The sequence below is a fragment of the Semicossyphus pulcher genome, unplaced genomic scaffold (genome assembly GCF_022749685.1).
Source record: "Semicossyphus pulcher isolate SPU_LCO1_2020_fin unplaced genomic scaffold, fSemPul1.0.p SCAF_21, whole genome shotgun sequence".
In the NCBI taxonomy this organism is placed as follows: domain Eukaryota; kingdom Metazoa; phylum Chordata; class Actinopteri; order Labriformes; family Labridae; genus Semicossyphus; species Semicossyphus pulcher.
In genome coordinates this window covers 10,406,669-10,426,530 of record NW_027211695.1, presented here as the reverse complement: position 1 = coordinate 10,426,530, position 19,862 = coordinate 10,406,669, and the positions used below count along the sequence as shown (strand labels likewise).

Here is a 19,862-nt window from a genome sequence, read left to right as displayed (position 1 = left end):
AACTCACATCTCTTTGGTTTTTTAATGCCTCTGTTGTACTGTAGACACTTTTGCCTGATGATTCTCCCCCTCGTTTTAATGCCATGTCACTGCAGCCATGCTTCCTCATTTTGGTCCTGTAGTTTGCCATCTTAAATTTTATACTGTTCTTCCAGCCAATCCAGCCAGTTGAGGAGCCTGGTTCTGTTAAGCAGGGATGAGTCTTGATCAAGGCTTCAGCAACTTGACTGAAGTTGTCCTAGCTGGAATATTCCTTGTATGTGTACATTGTTCCAGCTAGTCCTTCCAGAATGTCATGCTTCAAATCTCTCCCCACGTCTAGACGTTTCCATCGCTCAGGAAGGCAGCATTCCCTTGACGGAGCCGGTGTTCCACGTTAACAGAGAATCTTGGTATTTCTTGGTAAGTTCTCTGGCCATTCTTTTTTAAGTTCTGTTGACGATGATTGATCAGATAATTGATCAGAATGCACCGATTCTCCCTGACTGGAGCTAGGTATAGGAACAGGCGACATAAGAACGGGGAATATCTTCAGTGTTGCTCTCTCGGGTAAATCACTGATGTCAGTAAGGTTACACAAGGCATTATTGAAGTCAGGGTCTTCATATTGGATGGTGAATTTATATTTAAGTTCCAGACGCTCTTCCAACAGCTTTATCAGTGTGTCAATGTCATCTGGCTTTTCAGGAAGAGTGATTTTTCGTATATCACTATCTTGGACAATTACTCGAATGATCATCACCATGGTTACAAGATATTCTGTAAAAAAACAAGAAAATAAATGAAAAGGGTTATAATGAGAGTTTCAGGATATTTACTTCATTCACGTATAAGGCCTCACCATTTAGCAGTTGATATAGTGCTTCAAAGTGACAAGTAACCTACCCTGGATTTGGTAAGGTGCTAAAGGGAACGGATCATTCAGTTCAGAGGGCTGAACAACTGACAGAGAGTGCAACCTGCCGCACAATTCAAAAGAGCGCAATGCTCAATTTACCATGCAGTCTGAGGTCTGCAGAGAAACAGAATGTCTGAATTTACTGTCAAAATCTTCAAGATTTGCATGAAGTCTGGGAGACCTGAACACAATCCAACCGATACGATCATGTTTGGGCAGTACTGGATGCCATCAATGTGAACATTAGATGCAACAAGCACAGTACTACATCCAGTGCTCTTCAGACGTAGATGTTCCTGAATATCGTCAGGGAATGATGTGATGAGTGAACTGCTGACCCTGTCCATTTGGACCTTTGGCTTGAAAAATGAGCTGGCATCCATGTGATAGGCTATCATCCTTTGATGCTTGTTTGCCAGTGTTAAGGGGACATTTTTGAAGTTCTGAGCATCTCTGATCACTTTCTTAAAGAATCTGTGATTGCATTCAAATCGGATTGTCCACATATTTCTGACTGGTCCATACATCCTTATCAACTGAGGATAGTGTTCTATGTAATGGTGTTTTGGACGCAGTTTAAAGTTTGGAAAAACTTCTCTAAGCAAAGCCCTGTGTTCTGAAATCTTGCAATCCAAAAACTGAATTGAGTCCTCAGTAAACTGGAAAGACACCGCCTTGTCTTTCAGTAGCATTAAGATTTCCCATGTCTTGTCATTCTCTACAACACAATCACCTATCAAGAGTGGAAGTGGAAGAAGGAGTCTCAGGAGGGTCCAATTTTCGTGACTATTTCCCCCTATGGTTCCCTTGGTTGCATAGGATTTTGGGATAGGCTGTGGCTTATCAGTCCTGTCAGAAAATGTGTACTTGAATTTTTTGATTGCACTGTTGAAGGACTCCAAGGAAAAGTAACCTTTTGATATCAAATCCTTCAAACATATAGCCATCTCCACAGGAACAATGCCCTCCAACAGATCATGCAATAGATCTGGAGGGAAACCACCAGCTACATGAAAGTGGTCCAAATGATCACTCAATGTACAGCTGCTCTTCACACCATACTGCCTCACTAATGCACTGTCCTGCAGAACCTCTTGAACTTGCTGGTCATGATTTTCTTTTGTCCTGTGTTCAAATGAGCCTGATCGAACCCCCTCGATTTGAATGTCCTCCCTTGTGGCCATACAAAATCGGCAAGGCAGATTTACATTAAAACTTTCTTGAAAACCTGCGAGTGAATGAGCACCCAAATTATCTGCCAAGACACGTAGCACAGTTCCTTTTACACTTGCTCCTAACTGTTGGACATATACTCCTTGCTGCTCAAGATTTTTCAGATCCTGAATCAGTGGGTGAAGCACTTTTGAGTAGTAGTGTTCCTTGACCACATTAGTTTTGCACAGAAGAGCTAACTGAATAGCATGCAAAGATGATGTGTGTTTTGCTGGCAGGTTGGCAAGAACCCAGTAGATGGCACAAATCTTGTGTTTGTTCCGAGATGTCCCGAGTGGATTAGCCACTTCAAAATTATCAATGTAAAGGTTAAGAGCTATTCTACATTCGTCTTCCAGGAAAAATGAGTTTTCTTTGTAATGCGTGCCATCCTTGTAACTCTTGTATTGCCCTGAGGGATCATCTGATGTCAGCACCTTGTCCAGAATTTCTGGTTTATTCAACAATTTCTGTAGCATCTGAAGAATTGGGACATAAACACAGGACTGATCATCTCCATCTATCTTATATTCAACAGGCATGACAACTGGAGATTCTGTCAAAAAATATGATGCTCTCCTACTGACAGTTGAAAGAGGCCCATCGTCTTTGGTACAATGAACTAGCACATTGTTGCCAGCAACTGCTTTGACGAGCTCTTTTACCAATGTGCTGTCTACATCCATTGAGTGCTCACTGAATATCTTCTGTATAGCCCCACATATCACAGAAAGCAAATGAATTTGATTCAACTGCTGGACTATTTCTTGTGTTGCACTGCCTGAAATATGCATGACTGTCTGCATTTCAGGAAAAGAGAAGCCAAGTTGTGTTCTAGCTGATGTTTTAACTCATCCAAGTTGTCTTTTCCTTCTTCACTTCCAAGTTCATCTTCACTGCCTGAACTGTCATTGAAGACAATACTCTCCTGTGTGCCTTCATTCACATCATTATTGTTAATATTTGAAACAATTCCTGATCTAAATTGCTCACTCCATTGCTGTTGATGCATCTTACTTTTATGCGCATTAAAAGTTGAATAGACATTTGTCTCAAAAGAATAGTCTTAGAAGGGACACTGAACTTTCTGGTTAGCCTTCAAGTGTTTACGCAAATGTGAAAAATAATCTGCCTCTGTGCATGGCTCAATAAAGTCACAAAGATGGCACTGGTAAGATAATTGAGCTTGCGCAGGTGTACTTGATTCACCACCCTGTTGTGAATGAGTTCTACTTAAGTGCACTTTCAATGCATTGAAAGACTTAAAAGTGCAAAGATATTCTGAATGGAGGCATGGTATAGGCGCAATCCGTGAGTATGTTCCATGACTTAGACGATAATGTTTGAAAAGCTGTGCTCTCTTGTCAGAAGAAAATGAGCAAAACTTACATTTCCACTGCATGGCACCACATCCATAGAAAGGTGACTCTGCATAACAGAAAGCACATCAAATTATCATGTTTGTGCAAATCATATCAATGGCTTGAAATAAATAATGCACTATTATGCAAGCAGTGGCTACCACAAGAAGGAACGAGCTGAAGATATAAAGTGTTCTCACACTCAGGGCAAAGCCCTACGGCGTGCCTCAAAACCATTTAACACACACCTAACAGTTAATGGTTGACTAACCCTTACATAAAACATTTTCAGAAACATATTTTAGCTCACTGTTTAACCAAAAATGAGAAGGTTTGTAACCATCCCCGTCAATTTTGTTTTGGTCTACTCCCTTTTTGCACCTTTAAGTTCAACCAAATAAGTACTGTTACATTCAATAAAGTCCTTATTTTTACAATGAATCAACTTGATATTGTCATGTCAATTATGTTAAATTAATTTAATTTCAATGCATAAATAGTTCACTGAAATGTTAGATTACTTTTAAACCATACAGTTGCATGGAACCACAATTGACATAACTTTCTTGAGTAAACTCACACTTAACACAACATTCTGAAGTAACAGAGTTAAATTTGTTCTACTAAAAATCCCTTCTCTGTTAAACAGGAAAAATATAAGTCTGCATTTATTTAACAGTGTCCATTACAGTGTCCAAAAATATGTATTTAATAACTATCCTGAAACACAAGTTGCTATCGCACAATTTTGCTACCTTCAACATCAAATCTTTACTTTACTGAATGCACTTAATACTCCTTTGAAAGTTAACCCTCTTAACCCTGCAATTAAACTAAATCCGCCTTGATTTATTTTGCTTTTTATGGTTGTAGAATTGACAGAATTGTGCAATGAGTGAGTGCTTTTGCTCATTTTTACAATAAAACTTCAACTTTCAATACCTGGCAGTTATTCAATATTTTCTATGTCTTTTGACTGTGTAATAACAGATAAAAGCAAAAACGAAATTGGAATTTTCAATTTTATAACAACATAGGAACTCTGAAATGACATGAACAAACAATTTGAAATGAACAGTTTGAACTTTGAACTATTTTACATATGTACAAAGCATTGTGTCAGTCCTGGGCTTTCAGAAGTCCCTTTTTCAGCCTGCTATCACAAACATTGTCCAGGCTTATTTTATGCAGTTTATGATAGTCCTTGAAACAGTTCCTCTCTAACTGCAAACAAAGGCCAACATTGCAGACCAGACACTGCCAGAATATGCTCCTGTTGCACAGAGCACACTGCCTGGTCCCCATGCTGGCTCTCTGTGCCTCCTCCTGCTCCCTGCTGGTTGGAGTGGGAAGTGAGCGGGGGGTCCTGTGGCCTGCCGGCCAGTGGGACACCGCAATGACTGGTGTATCCGGTGTATCCCATCGGAAAGCTCCGGTTCTCTGCTCTCAGAAACCGTCGTAATTTTTTCGATTGCATCATTGGTTCAGGAGTTACGGTACTAAAAAGCTCATATTACAAACATGTGACACACCGGGGAATCTTCTGTGATTGGACGGTCGAAGTGTCAGTAGTCCTACATGTTACCGTAATGGCACTGTATATAGGGGCAGAGCTCCGGTTTCTCCGGTTTCAGACACTTTTTAAAGTTTCTGAAAATCATAAACGGTCACGGAGATATCGTTATGTAAAGTAGGCATGCCGGATCCTGTCGGCGCCAACATCGTCGGTGTAACAGGATGACCACATGCTCAATTCTTTTCAAATAACTTAACTAGTTCCATTTTTCTTGAAAAAAAAACTTCATCAAGTATATCAGACAAAAGAGGATCATTTAAGATTAGCAACAATTAGATTCATTTTTAGAATTAAAACAATTTCCTTGTCCTGTTCGCGCTCAAAAATGTTGTTTCCTCCTCTTCGACAATGCAAGCTGTGCATGGGCTGTGTGTGTGAGTGGAAAATATTGCAGTTCAAACGTGAAGACGAAGCTACTTCTCCTGCGCCTTCTTTAACTGAGATTTACCTCCATGATGGGTATTATCGCCACCTACTGTTCATTATTCCAACTGACAACTCAGACTCTGAGTAAGTTAACTTGAATAATACCATTTCTGTGAGCTAGTGCCACCTTTATGTTTACAACACTTAACCACTGATAGTAAACTCAACATTGTGGTTAAAATCTAGTAAACTTACTTTTTTATTTCTAGTAAGGTATACTATTTGCTTTCACAGTGAGAGGTGGTGGTGCTGGTCCTCCACCCGTTTTGCGGGCCTCTGCCTTCTTTCTGTTGGCTGAGCAGAATTTAAATGTATTGAGGCCTAATAAATTAAATGTATGTGAAATCAGCATTATGTTAGGGATAAAGCGGCACAAAAACTGCCACTGAATGATATTTACTTTTATATTTTAAATATGATTGAAGTAAGGTTCAGACATGAGCCCATTTTTCCTAAGGCTTACCTGTTTGAATGATGTTCTTATGCTTCATTTTTAGCTGCTTCCATGTGCGTTTTGGTCCCGCTGGATTGCACCTACATTAATATAAATTTTAGCTTCTATTCCGTGAGATTCCGCAAATAAATTAGCGAGAGAAGAATAGTAATGATAACAGGCTTATAATAATGAATTTGCAAGAACAGCATAGTAATGATAAAGGCTGTAGTAATGGTAATTGTAACAGTTGGAGTTAACAGGTCTACTATTAGCATCAGCATTACACAACCTCACCTTGGTAGCAGAGTTTGGCTGTTCCTCACCCAGTTCCTCCCGACACAGCTGTTGCAGTTTCAGTTAATGACTGTGTTTCAACCTACATGTGAAATTGATGATCATTAGCACCTGTTTAGTATAACTGGTTGATCATACACCTGACTATAATCCTACAAAATCCCTGACTTTGTGCAAGTGTATCTATAAGAATTGATGCTGGTTTGAAAGCAAAGGGTAGTAACACCAAATACTGATTTGAATTCGATTTTTCTTTTGTTCGCTCACTTATCATTTTGTAAATTGATAAAATAAATAATAATAATTTATATTTTTGAAAGCATTCTTAGTTTATAGCATTATAGCATTATTTTTTCACACCTGCCTAAAACTTTTGCACAGTAATGTATATTTATATAATCCCTGTTAAAAAGCAGGATGGGGTTACTTGATACATCTTGCCCAATGACAGAGTCTCGCAGTGAAGGAACATTTTGCTCTTCATCATTGTTGTCCTTTCTGTTTAAAGCCTTGAAGTTGTCAGACTTTGTTTCCCTCTGCCTCTTTTTCCTTCTTCAGATAAATTATTTAAACAGTGCGCCCTCACGAATGTGTTGACCATCAACTCCGCCTTTTCGTTATTCGTTACTGCAGTGTCATTACCTTCACTCAGAGCTGGGTAACCTCACTCCCTCCTGTCTCCTCCCAACTTTTTTTTGTCATCCCCCACACCTCCCCTTCCTAAGTTGTATTACCAATTGTATCACAGTACCAATTGTACCCCCCTCTTTCCCTCCCTCATAGTCTGCTATGTGCATTAAAATCACCACACCACACAATGTTGCAACTGTTCTGCCCTTCTATCGCCTCAAGCTTGTTTAACTAGTCTTCAGCCCACACCTTCACTACTACATATTCTTGTTCACTTCCTACGGCTCATACTCTACAAGGGATGCCTTGCTTTCAAAAAGTGACACATCCTCCTCCTCTCTCCTCTTCCCCATCTTTCTCACTGCCACATACCCATATAAACAAAATCCAGGTTAGATTTTAACCAAGTCTACTGCCCCAAGGCCTCCAGCTCCCTTTTTATAAATGTTGGGTGATACCAAGAGTCAACAATCTTCATTTTAAAATCAATTAACTATGACGAGATGAATATGCAGTCTGCTAGCTAAACATATGAAATAAAAATACAAACATACAAAACACATTTCAGGTAAATACCTATTCAAAATGTAATTTAAAATACAATTCTTTTTTTAACAATACTAAACACCCCCCACCTCTACCAAACATGGAGCCTTCCAATGGGAACATCCCCTTTAAAGCCAATGGTAGGCTTCCCCTCTGTTTTGCAGTTTCTGGTCTGAACAGTGTTGTAAGCATGACAGAGGGGGAACGGGTAACAAGGCTCCAGTAAAGGCTTGGGATTTGCTGTTCTAATGGATACAGCGTTAAGTGTATTTAATGTTAGTATTTAGTATAGTAATACATAATGTAAAAAGTGCTATTTCAAAAATGAAGGGCTATGGAAGGGACAGAACTGAGAAAGTAGCATGGTTTGGAATGATGTTTTCCAAACCATGCTTTTTTTTAAAAAACTGTCTAGTTCTGTTTTGAGTCTAACACGCCTATTTCCCATAGAGTGTTTAAGAAACTAGCCCATTTGAACACTGCCCTGGTAGAATTGGAGCCTAGACGCTCTGATCGAGTCCTTTTAGGGTTGATGTATGGAACTTTGTCCCCAGTGCCATAACCCTGAAAACCCCTGCTCATTAACACAATGACGGGGCTATGGCAACTTTGGTATATCGTAGTGCTAATTGAGGAGAAGATAGAAGAGACTATAGTTCACAACGCTTTACCAGGCATTGCGGCTTGCTCATTGTGGGAATTGCACTGTCTATGATCAAAATATTATAGGATGCCCCCTCACCTGTTTCATAAGTATGTACCACGCAAAGTGCAATAAAGGTCTTTAAAGGTTTAAAGGTCTAAAGCAGGGTCTCCAATGCAGTGCCTGAGGTTCTCACGCAGCATGTTCTAAAAATCAGCTTGATCTTAGTCTTAAACACTTTTTTCTAACCTGCCTGTTAAAAGGAAGTTTTTCTGCCAATGTGCCGAATATTGCTAAGTGCTACTCACGGTGATTCATGTTGGGCCTCTCTTTAAATAACATAACAAAGAGTCGGTCTAGACCTGCTCTTTTTGTAAAGTGTCCCGAGATAACTCTGGTTATGATTTGGCGCTATACAAATAAAATGTTATCGATTTGAGTGTACAAATTTCCCTTATGTAATTTGCATATATTACTGAAATATATTTAAGTATTAAAAAATATATTGAAACTAGCCTTATATGTCCTCAGTTGAAACCATGCTTCCTAAGTCTACCATTGTGCACTTGCTTGGCATTATCTAAGTCCCAAATGGTGGCCGAAGCTCTACTATCAGTTGTATTGGTTGAAAATAATAACTCATAAATACACAGTGCATTCAGGGAGGAAGATATAAGGAGTGTAGGGGCTTTAAGGGATCAAGCTCACATTGGGCTGTGAGTTGAAAATTAATATTAAAATAAAAAAGAAACTCAAATTAATAACATAAATTAGATAAAAAAATGTAAACAAAAAGATATCAAAGGATACATGTAAATATATTAAATGATAATAATTATCTCTCTAATTGCTGTATCTCTCTCTATCTCCCCTCTGTCTTTTCTCTCTACCCAACCGGTCAAGATGGTATTGATAGAAATTACTGCCAGTTTCACTGAGCCAGATCCTTAGACTACCTCTGCAATAAGAGCCGTCTCTTTTGGCTTCCAAATGGCTCTCCATTAAGTACCACTTAGGGATTTTATACTTACTCAAATTTAGCAATTTTCTGACCTTTGATTGGTATGGGTGCACATTAATCACTTAAAATATTGAATCTATATTAATATTTACTGAGCCTTGTTATTTGCAGAATACCATGATTTTGTATTATGTTTGGCATAAAAACTTAAATGAAAAATATGAAATATTATTAAATATATTTATTGATTCATAACTTTTTTGTATTTGTTGCAGGAAATAAATATCTAAGATAAAGAAGTCATAAAGTTGATTAAAAAATGAGAAAGGTCAAATATAATATTGTAATGTTATATTTGACCTTTCCCATTTTTTAATGGAGGATTGTGCTTTAATAATATACAAGAAAGAGTACACAACTCTGTATAGACATATATACAGCAGTATACTGCACATATACTGTATATATAGAGAGATATATCTATATCTATATATATATGCTGAAAATATGTCTGTACAGAGTTGTGTAATTTTTTCTTGCAATTAAATTTGTTTTTCCAAAAAGTACACCTCACCATACTTGGATAAGAATGTTATATATGAAGTGAGATGTTTCTAGATAATCTTTAATAACTATATTATAGAATCACCCGTTAATTATGCCTTGTATCAATTTATACAAAGGGGGAAAAAATGCCCTCAGATGTGTGCCGGCCCCCCTTATTACTATAAACGAACTGGCTCTTAAAGCCAACTCATTCACGACCAAAACTCAAGGATTTTTTTCTGTTAAAAGGAAATTTGTCCTTACCGTTGTTGCCATGTAGCCTACTTGCTTATGTTGAATTTAGATTTTCAATTGTCTTTTGTTCTGTTACATTTGCATTAAAGACTGATATTCTTCTCTTGAAGAAAATAAAAACGTATGACTAATAAACTAGACTAATAAAGAGTCTGCTTAATGAAAATTAAATTGTAACATTGTAATTAAGTCTCCTATGAGTGCCAGAAAAAAATTCCTGTTTGCATATCAAAAGCAAAACTCTTTTCAGCTCAATACATATCACAGTTTCTATATTCCAACCTACAGGTCTTTTTCGCTTTACTCCAAATGCAGCATAAACACACAAATAAAAAAAACTTTTTTATGCAAGAATGTATAATTCTTGTAAATAGTTTACCACAGTTATTTAGACTAATCTGTATTCACAACAGAAAGACATTGTGTAAGCATCTGAGATAAATTTCAAGAGACAATAAATAAATAAATATGAAATCAAACTACAGTTAGTTGACTAACCTAACCTTGTACTATCCAATCGACCAATCAGAGAGCCGCCGAACATGAATGCAAGGCAGAGAAATGTAAACACTAAAGGTTAAGAGCATTAGCTTGGGCTTACCAGAGCTACACTGAATGTAGCCTTCAGTACTCTATCGAAACTTTAAGTACTTTAAACAGTGCACAATAACATTCATAAGCGAGATGCACTATCCCATTGGTGAAAGAGGGTTGGAGCAATGTCTTTATACTATACATGATGTGTGCTGAAGAAGGAAATTCGGTTGTTTCTGCAGAACTCACACAATTCTTTTTTAATAAAGATCTTCAACTTCAACCTTTTTCTCTTTGGCCTTTTTTGTTTGCAACATTTGCTACTACATGTGTTTCCCAGTGTCTGCAGCATATCCCACTTTTCTATAACTCACACCCTCACTTTCAAATATGAACTGTCCAGACTACTACTGCACATGCATGACCTTCCCTCAAGGGGGAGATAGCAGTGTAAATGGACAGCAGAGCAAGAGCTGTGTTCTGTAAAAGCTATTGAGGAAAAACATAATAAGAGGACATTGCCTCTGAGGATCTTTAACTAAAATGTCTAATATTTGTAAAATTATGAAGGACCATGCACGAAATACATTCCAATATCTCATCTAGTTAGAATATGCTTATGCAAGTGGCTTAAACATGTGATAAAATGTCAGAATTTCTGCTGTATTCCCCAGCTTTGGCATGGGCTAGGTTTTGTTAACTACCTCTGTAATCGCATATTTATCAAAAATCAAAAAATAGGGGATATGCAGAAGTTTCCTTAACAGATTATACATTTTGGCAGTTTCCACTATAGTATAAGTGTCATGCACTGCACACATTTAAATAGTTTTTAAACTTATACTTGTGTGCTTTTTAAAACTTGAATCTATTTTTGACTGTTACACTAATCAGGTTTACCAAATTAACCTGATTTGTGGCATGGAAAACTCAGAGACAAATATATTTGTAAGGCTACAGACACATATTACAAATCAGGTGACATTTGACTAAGAAAAATGTAGCGTGGCCACGAGATAGTAATAGCAATGTATGACCACGCGTTATGTCTCATATAAACAGCTCCCACATGCGTTGAGTGCGCATCGATGTAGGCCCATCCGCTCGTCACCTGAATGTACCCTCACTAATGTGACACAATGTTAAGCCTCGGACAGCCCCGTACTGACAACAAAAAACATCCACAACAATTCCGCCTCTGGAAGACCTTAAACTAAATTGTCAATTAATACAGTGTGTAAATATTACTTTGACATTACTATTATTGTTATAATCCCGGGTTAAATGTAGGCTACAGGGCTGTCCAAGCCTTAACCCCGGCACAAACAGGTACATTTGCACCACCAGACGGATAGAGCAGAGACGCCAACAAGGGCAGCTCGTCCAGATAAACACTCGCGTCGCGCGTAACAGCATGCGCGCTCACAGAAAAAAAGGGGTGTTTTACGCGCATATTAGTACAGAAGTCAAAGTACGAAAGGCTTATCCCTATAATATTTTTGTTTAAAAAAAACGTGATATACACTTTTTTTTTGCAGGGTGTTAGTATTCAGCTTGCCTTTTTTTAAAAATGTGCATTGGGTGCTCGAAGGTTGGAGTTTTCGCTGAGCTCCTGAACGCAGCAGAGAGCTCCAGCGATGTAGAGGGAAGCTGAGGGAAAGGAGGAGCTCGAGGCAGATCGAGGAGAAACATGAAGAGTATCCCGTTATCTAAGCTGACGCAGTGAGCATATCATCTTCCCTCGCTCGTTAGGGGTCGACTGGAAGCGAAGAGGGGCAGCCGGGCTGGGGTCCGGATGGAGGAGAAGAAGCAGTTTCTTTGTGGGGTGGTGGAAGGTAAGAGCGGCCCACTTCATCACTGACCTCCTGTCGGATCACGTGATTTTCGTCTTACGTCGGTGAGATAATTTTGAACAGACCACCGTTTGATCTATATTTTTGTCACCTAGCCTACTGTTGGTGAGAAGGTTGTGGTGGAGAAGTAATATGTTTAAGTGCAATGACGTGGTAGGATGAAAAGGTCTTTATGCTCAGTGATGCCGATCAGCCAGACATGAAGTGGAGATCGAAAGGCAGGCGGTAAAAAGTATTCAACAATGTCTAGTTCAAAGGCTGCAGCCTTTGGGAAGAAAAATAGGTAACTCTGGTTAATGACTTGAGGTAATGATGATGGGGGAGATCATGATGCTAATTATACAAACGGAGACGAATGTGATGACGACGACGACAATGATTGAGAAAATGACGATGATATGATGATATTGTTGGATGGTATGACAGTATATGATGCTGATGGAGATGGTGAGAGGATAAGGGCAAAACCACAACACAAGGGCTAACAGCTACAAGTTACACAAACATACATACAAATATATGTAAGCATTGAAGGGTGGATGACTTGACATGGTCTTTTTGTGGTTCCAGGCATCAAACATAAATAAATAAAAAAAAGAAAAGTTATCAAAATTGTTTTTTAATTGTTCATAACATTGTGCTGAATGTGAACATACATTTGTGCAATCCCTTTTTAACTTTTTCACAATTTTTAACCAACATGGAAGAGCTTTGGGGGGGGCTGTGTCTCAGTGGTTGAGTCAGTCGTCTCTCAATTGGAAGGTTTGGGGTTTGATCCCTGACTGCTACAGTCTACATGTCGAAGTGTCCTTGGGCAAGACACTGAACCCCAAATTGTGCCCGCTGGCATAGCCATTGGGTATGAATGCACAGAATTTAATTAGAAAATTAAACTGTAAATGCAAAAGTAATGCAGCCCTACTCTTCAAAGGACAGCAAGAACACTGATGTCTACTTGTCAGTCTTTGAGTTTCAAAGTCTCGGTACAGTATTTGTGTCAGCTCTGATCAAAAAGAAATTGCCCCCAAAATATGGTGTGACACAATATTGTGATATTTTAATAGGCAATTGTTCTGTGACCTTTGGGGAGGAGGTCCCCATGTTAGGCCACATAGTACAGAAAACAAGTTCCCTCTGTGTCCTTTGGTGTAATGCTTTTTACTAGGGCTGTCAATCGAAATATTTAATCGCGACTAATCGCATGGTTGTCCATAGTTAACTCGTGATTAATCGCACGTTTTTTACCTGTTATAAATTTACCTTAAAGAGATATTTTTAAGTTTTTAATCCTTTTATCAACAAGAGAATGGACAACTATGCTTCCTTTATGCAAATGTATGTTTATTATTATTGCAACATTCCAAAACAATGACAAATACCGCCAGAATATTCTACAGAATAACCTCAAAGGTACTGCATGCTCAAAAAATATGCTGATAGCATAACATGGCAATCATCGTATATATCAATGATTTCTGTGAGAAGCACATCACATGTAGACTTACTCAGTCTGGATTACCCTCTTTCTAGGTGCTTATTTCTTCCTTCCACAGTTCAATTGAACTCTCTTCTTCACCTTCAGTCACGTTTCAATTCACAATCTACTTTAATCTGATCACTTTGCTTTGCTTCAGTCCCCCCAAGACACCTGCACCTCTGGTCTCTGCATAGCTTCTGGCCCCGCCCCCTCTTTCTGTCCGTCTCTGTCTGCTTAGTTGACTGTCTTCATCAGCAGTTGATTTAATTAAGTCACAAAAGTTACATATTTTCTCCCGCAATTCAGTTCTCACTGCACGTGAGCCGCGTGTACACGAGGGACGTTATTAATGACGTATATGATCGAACGTGACCGAATGACATCTGCACCTTTTATAAGCTTTATAAACAACGACAATCAATGCATTTACAATAGGGACATACAGAGATACACAGTAGGAATGTTCACATTGCGTTACAGAACTGCATATGATTGTGTGTGGACAATGAGCATCCTGATGTCCTGTGATTCCTGCTCTTCCTCAACAAGGAGAGCGGGCGAACAACCGTTCATTTGGAGCGTAGTCGTTTAATTGCACAGAAACCTGAAGCAGCGGCGGTGCCGCGGCAAAATGTATGTAGCGTAACCCCTGCTGGTGGTAACTCAGTTCACATTGCCAGTAAAAACAAATAACTTTTCTCTTGTCCAGAGAACCATCTAGCAGAGTTTTGAGGCTGAATTTGCCATTTCTGCATGCTATCCACAACATTGCTGCTGCATCGCTTCCTGATTTCTCAAACTATAGGGCGGGCGGAGGGTCATAATGATAGAACCACGTGCATTAATCGCGCGTAAAAATAATTAGTGGCATTAAAGGGAATGTGCGTTAATGTGTTGACTTTGACCGTAATGTTCTGTGTAACCTGTTTGTTTGTTTTAATTTGATCTGTGTTCACTTCCTGTTTTATTTTATATCCTGGTGCTTGTGTATCATGTCTAGTGTTACTTCCTGCCTTTGTTCAGTTTCCCGCCAGTTTATTTCCCTACACCTGTATCCCATTGGTAATTAGTCCAGCCTGTATATATACCCCTGTGTTTCCACTCACCCTCTGCCAGATTGTCATTGTCACCCTCGTGTGTTCATGTTTTCCAGCCGGTTTTTGAACCCTGTTTGGATTTTTGGATTTTGGTTTTTGTGGATTGCCCGTTTTTGATTGTTCTGCCCTCGCTGATGGATTTTCTGTGTATAACCTATGAACGTTTTCAGTAAAGTAGTTTTCCTGCTACTGGATTTTTGTGTTCTGGATTTTTTCTCTGCATTTGAGTATCCTTGGTTTAGGATTGTTACAGTACAATCTGGCCATGACAGACTCAGCAGAGGAAGACACTGTTCGCTTGGCTCTAAGTGCTCAAGGGAAAAGACTTCATGATCATGAGCAGCAGCTGTCCTCTCTCGTGGGTGGCGTGCATGAACTACATGTGCGACAAGACACTTTTCAAGTTGCCATGACAAACCAGTTTCAGGAGCTTTCCGTTCAGATGCAGCAGATGCTCACCCTCCTGAGACCCTCTACGCCTGCTCCCCCTGCTCAGCCTTCTCCTTTGCCCCAGGCAGCTCAGCCATCTTTTCGACCTGAGCCCCGTCTTCCCAACATTGAGAGGTATGATGGTAATCCCTCTACCTGTCGCTCCTTCCTGTCTCTGTGCTCAATGACTTTTGAACTGCAACCTAACTCTTATCCCTCGGAGAGTTCACGTGTAGCCTTCATTATAACTCACCTCACAGGAAGAGCTAGAGAGTGGGCTACAGCGGAGCGGGATAAGCAATCCCTGTCATGCAGTACTGTTAGGAATTTTTCTGATGCCCTTCGCAAAGTTTTTGACCACCGCACTCCTGGCAGAGAGGCAGCTCGGGGGCTGCTGGCCCTGCGTCAAGGAAATAGTCGAGTTGCGGATCATTCTATTCACTTCCGCACCTTGGCAGCAGAGAGCGAGTGGGATGAGAATTCTCTATCAAATACATTCCTACATAGTTTGTCTGAGGACGTTAAGGGTCACCTGGCTCCACCAGATCTGCCCCCTGACTTTGACTCTTTGGTGGCCCTAGCAATAAAGATCGACAACCGACTTCATGAGAGGAGACTGGAGAAGGCTCGAGCTGTCCGGAGACCACCAGACCGCTGGGAGCGGTCTACACTCTCATCCGTTCCTGCTCCTCTCTCTGTTCCTGCTATGCCACAGAACAATGCTACAGTGCCTCCCGGTGGACGGGAGGAGCCCATGCAGCTGGGACGCACTCGTCTCTCCCCAGAGGAACGTCAGCGCCGTCTTAAGGAGGGAAGGTGCATCTACTGTGGCCAGTTGGGTCACTTCTTGGCTGTGTGTCCAGTAAAAGACAGGGCTCATTAATAGAGCGGGGGTTATTGGTGAGTCAAACCTCAACTTCTTTAAATCCCTCCAGACCTTCATCTCATGCTTGTTTGACCATTTCTGGGTGTTCTCTGGAGCTAGCGGTTTTTGTTGATTCAGGAGCTGACGAAAGCTTTATGGACAGGGGACCAGCTAAACAGCTTCAGTTGACCCTGGAACCTCTGCCTTGTCCTCGGGAGGCCAACGCCCTGAATGGACGACGACTCTGCTGTATTACCCACCGCACTCCCGCTTTGAGTCTAACCATGTCAGGTAATCACTCAGAGATGCTCTCATTTTTAATAATTGACTCACCTGAATGTCCACTGGTTCTGGGTCATCCTTGGTTAAAAAGACACAATCCACACATTGACTGGACAACTGGACAAATTTTGGGGTGGAACAAGTTTTGCCACTCATCCTGCCTTGTTTCTGCTTCACCTAGTATCTCTAGTAAGAGCTCTGACCCCTCAGACTTTCCAGATCTCTCCTGTGTCCCTCCCATCTATCTGGATTTAAAGGAAGTCTTTAACAAGTCCCGTGCTACCTCCTTACCTCCGCATCGGCCTTACGACTGCGCCATTGACCTCCTCCCTGGGGCCTCTCCTCCGAAGGGTCGTCTCTACTCCCTGTCTGCCCCGGAGAGGGAGGCAATGAACAAGTACATCCAGAGTTCCCTGGCTGCAGGTATAATTCGTCCCTCCTCCTCTCCTGCTGGAGCAGGTTTCTTTTTTGTGGATAAGAAGGACAAGTCGTTACGCCCCTGCATAGACTACAGAGGCCTGAATAATGTCACGGTCAAGAACAGGTACCCTCTTCCACTCATATCCTCATTTGAACTCTTACAAGGAGCTACCATTTTCTCTAAATTGGATTTAAGGAATGCTTATCATCTAGTTCGCATACGAGAGGGGGATGAATGGAAAACTGCATTTAGCACTCCAAGTGGCCACTATGAATATCTTGTCATGCCATTCGGTTTCACTAATGCTCCAGCAGTTTTTCAGGCCCTGGTTAATGACATTCTAAGAGACATGTTAAACACATTTGTTTTTGTTTATCTTGATGACATTTTGATTTTTTCAAAGTCTGAGGAGGAGCACGTGCAACACGTCCAGCGGGTTCTTCAGCGATTGCTGGAGAATAAACTATTTGTCAAGGCAGAAAAATGCGAGTTCCACCAACGCTCTGTTTCTTTCTTGGGGTTCATTGTGGCACCTGACAGTTTCAAGATGGACCCTGATAAGGTTAGTGCTGTCACTGATTGGCCTGTCCCCACTGATAGAAAGCAGCTGCAGAGATTTTTGGGCTTTGCTAACTTCTATAGATGCTTTATTAGGAGCTATAGTTCTGTTGCAGCCCCTCTCCATGTTCTCTCGTCCCCAAAGATCAGGTTCGCATGGAACCCTCAAGCTGAGGAGGCTTTTCAATCCCTCAAGCGGCGGTTCTGCTCTGCTCCCATACTCACCCTGCCAGATCCCAAGCTCCAGTTCATCGTCGAGGTTGATGCCTCTGATGTGGGAGTGGGGGCGGTCCTCTCCCAACGCTTCCCCAAGGACAACAAGGTTCACCCCTGTGCTTTCTTTTCTAGAAAACTTTCCCCTGCTGAACAGAACTATGATGTGGGCAACCGGGAGCTACTGGCCGTCAAGCTGGCTCTGAAAGAGTGGAGGCACTGGCTGGAGGGGGCTGAGCAGCCATTTCTGGTGTGCACTGACCACAAAAACCTGGAATACATTAAGACTGCTAAAAGATTGAACTCTCGTCAAGCAAGGTGGGCACTGTTTTTCAATCGATTTGATTTCACCCTGTCTTACCGTCCTGGTTCTAGAAACGTCAAGCCAGATGCCCTGTCCCGGCAGTTTCAGCGAGAGGAAACCCCTGAAACTCCTGCCACCATTCTTCCACCCTCCTGTGTCATCGGAGCAGTGACGTGGGGCATAGTTGACGAGGTCACCCAGGCGCTGGAGGGGGAGGAGATTCCTGAAACCTGCCCTGAAAATCGGCTTTATGTCCTGCCCGCCCTCCGTCCACGGGTCCTGCAGTGGGGGCACTCCTCTAACCTTAGCTGTCACCCGGGGGTCGCTCGCTCCATCAGTTTCCTTCAACAGCGTTTCTGGTGGCCAACGCTGGAGGAGGATGTCCAGGAGTTTATAGCTGCCTACCCTGTCTGTGCCCAGAATAAGACCTCCCACCTGCGGCCTCCTGGTTTGCTCCATGTTTCCAAGGTCAAGCCCGTCAGAACCAGTCCTCTGGTTCCCTCCTCCAGACCCCCTCCACCCCCCCGGGTTATTGATGGGGGGCCTGTTTACACTGTAAAGCGCCTGCTGGCAGTCCGCCGCAGGGGCCGTGGACTTCAGTACCTTGGTGACTGGGAGGGATATGGACCTGAGGAGAGGTCTTGGGTCCCTTCAAGAGACATTATTGATGAGACACTTATCAGAGACTTTAAACGGCATCACCCTGATCAACCTGGGACGTCTGGAGCCGTCCCTTGAGGGGGGGGTACTGTAATGTTCTGTGTAACCTGTTTGTTTGTTTTAATTTGATCTGTGTTCACTTCCTGTTTTATTTTATATCCTGGTGCTTGTGTATCATGTCTAGTGTTACTTCCTGCCTTTGTTCAGTTTCCCGCCAGTTTATTTCCCTACACCTGTATCCCATTGGTAATTAGTCCAGCCTGTATATATACCCCTGTGTTTCCACTCACCCTCTGCCAGATTGTCATTGTCACCCTTGTGTGTTCATGTTTTCCAGCCGGTTTTTGAACCCTGTTTGGATTTTTGGATTTTGGTTTTTGTGGATTGCCCGTTTTTGATTGTTCTGCCCTTGCTGATGGATTTTCTGTGTATAACCTATGAACGTTTTCAGTAAAGTAGTTTTCCTGCTACTGGATTTTTGTGTTCTGGATTTTTTCTCTGCATTTGAGTATCCTTGGTTTAGGATTGTTACATTGACAGCCCTACCTTTTACATAAAAATGAAAATTCTAATGACTTCTTTGTTTTTATAATATGTAAACCTATGTTATCATGTTGCTGTAGGTATGCTGTTAGCAAAATTGTTCTGAAACCAAAAACTCAGAGTTTCCTATCTCAGAGCAGATCAACTCAGTGTTCAGGGTAAGACTCAGAGTTTGTTGAACCTGCTTTGTGAAACGGACCCCGGGGGCTGTTCCAGAACAGCTGATGAGTTAGTTCAATCAACTCTGAGTAGGTTCACCCGGAGTTAAGTGCGTGCATGCTGACTATAAAAAGCCAGCATTAATGGAACCCCGATACCACGAGTCACCATGGCAACGGTACACAAAAAGAGGTCCTCCTACGTCACACCAGTGGAGCTCGAAATCCTCATGCGGACGTTCAGCGAATACGAGCATGTTTTTAGAAAAATAAAGTAACACGGCTGCAGCTGCAAAAGAGAGAGAAGCGGCGTAGGAAGAAACTGCTGCTCGAGTAAATGCGCAAGTTTGAACTGGTCTATTTATTTTATACTTAATCACGACCGGAAGCTAAAATTTATGTTAATTTAGGAGCAATCCAGCGGGAGAAAAAAACATACATGGAAGCACTTCAATCATATTTTAAATATTAAACTAATTAAATATCATTCAGTGGCTGTTTTAATGTGCATTAGCTTTATCCCTAACATGATGCTGACTTCACATACATTATAATTCATGTTGATTAAACTGAATGTGTTAGTTTCAAAAAAAAAAAATCCAATAACTTACGGCGTCTTATTTGAGTGCTCTCGGCAGTGGTGGTGGAAAATCTAAAAATGATGACTTTGACATAGATTTGTCT

The 19,862-nt window shown here is 41.1% G+C and overlaps 1 protein-coding gene across 4 annotated transcripts in view; it reads left to right on the top strand.

Moving 5' to 3' along the window:
* Nucleotides 1–11,948: 11,948 nt before the first annotated feature.
* The window catches only part of LOC138600408 (protein O-GlcNAcase), a 69,083-nt gene continuing 61,169 nt past the window's right edge, over nt 11,949–19,862 (top strand). For all 4 annotated transcript variants that reach the window (XM_069671828.1, XM_069671826.1, XM_069671827.1 and 1 more), the window contains exon 1: nt 11,949–12,153. In XM_069671828.1, the coding sequence (XP_069527929.1) occupies nt 12,114–12,153 (40 nt within the window). In that variant the 5' untranslated portion in view covers nt 11,949–12,113. The remainder of the gene's footprint in view (nt 12,154–19,862) is intronic.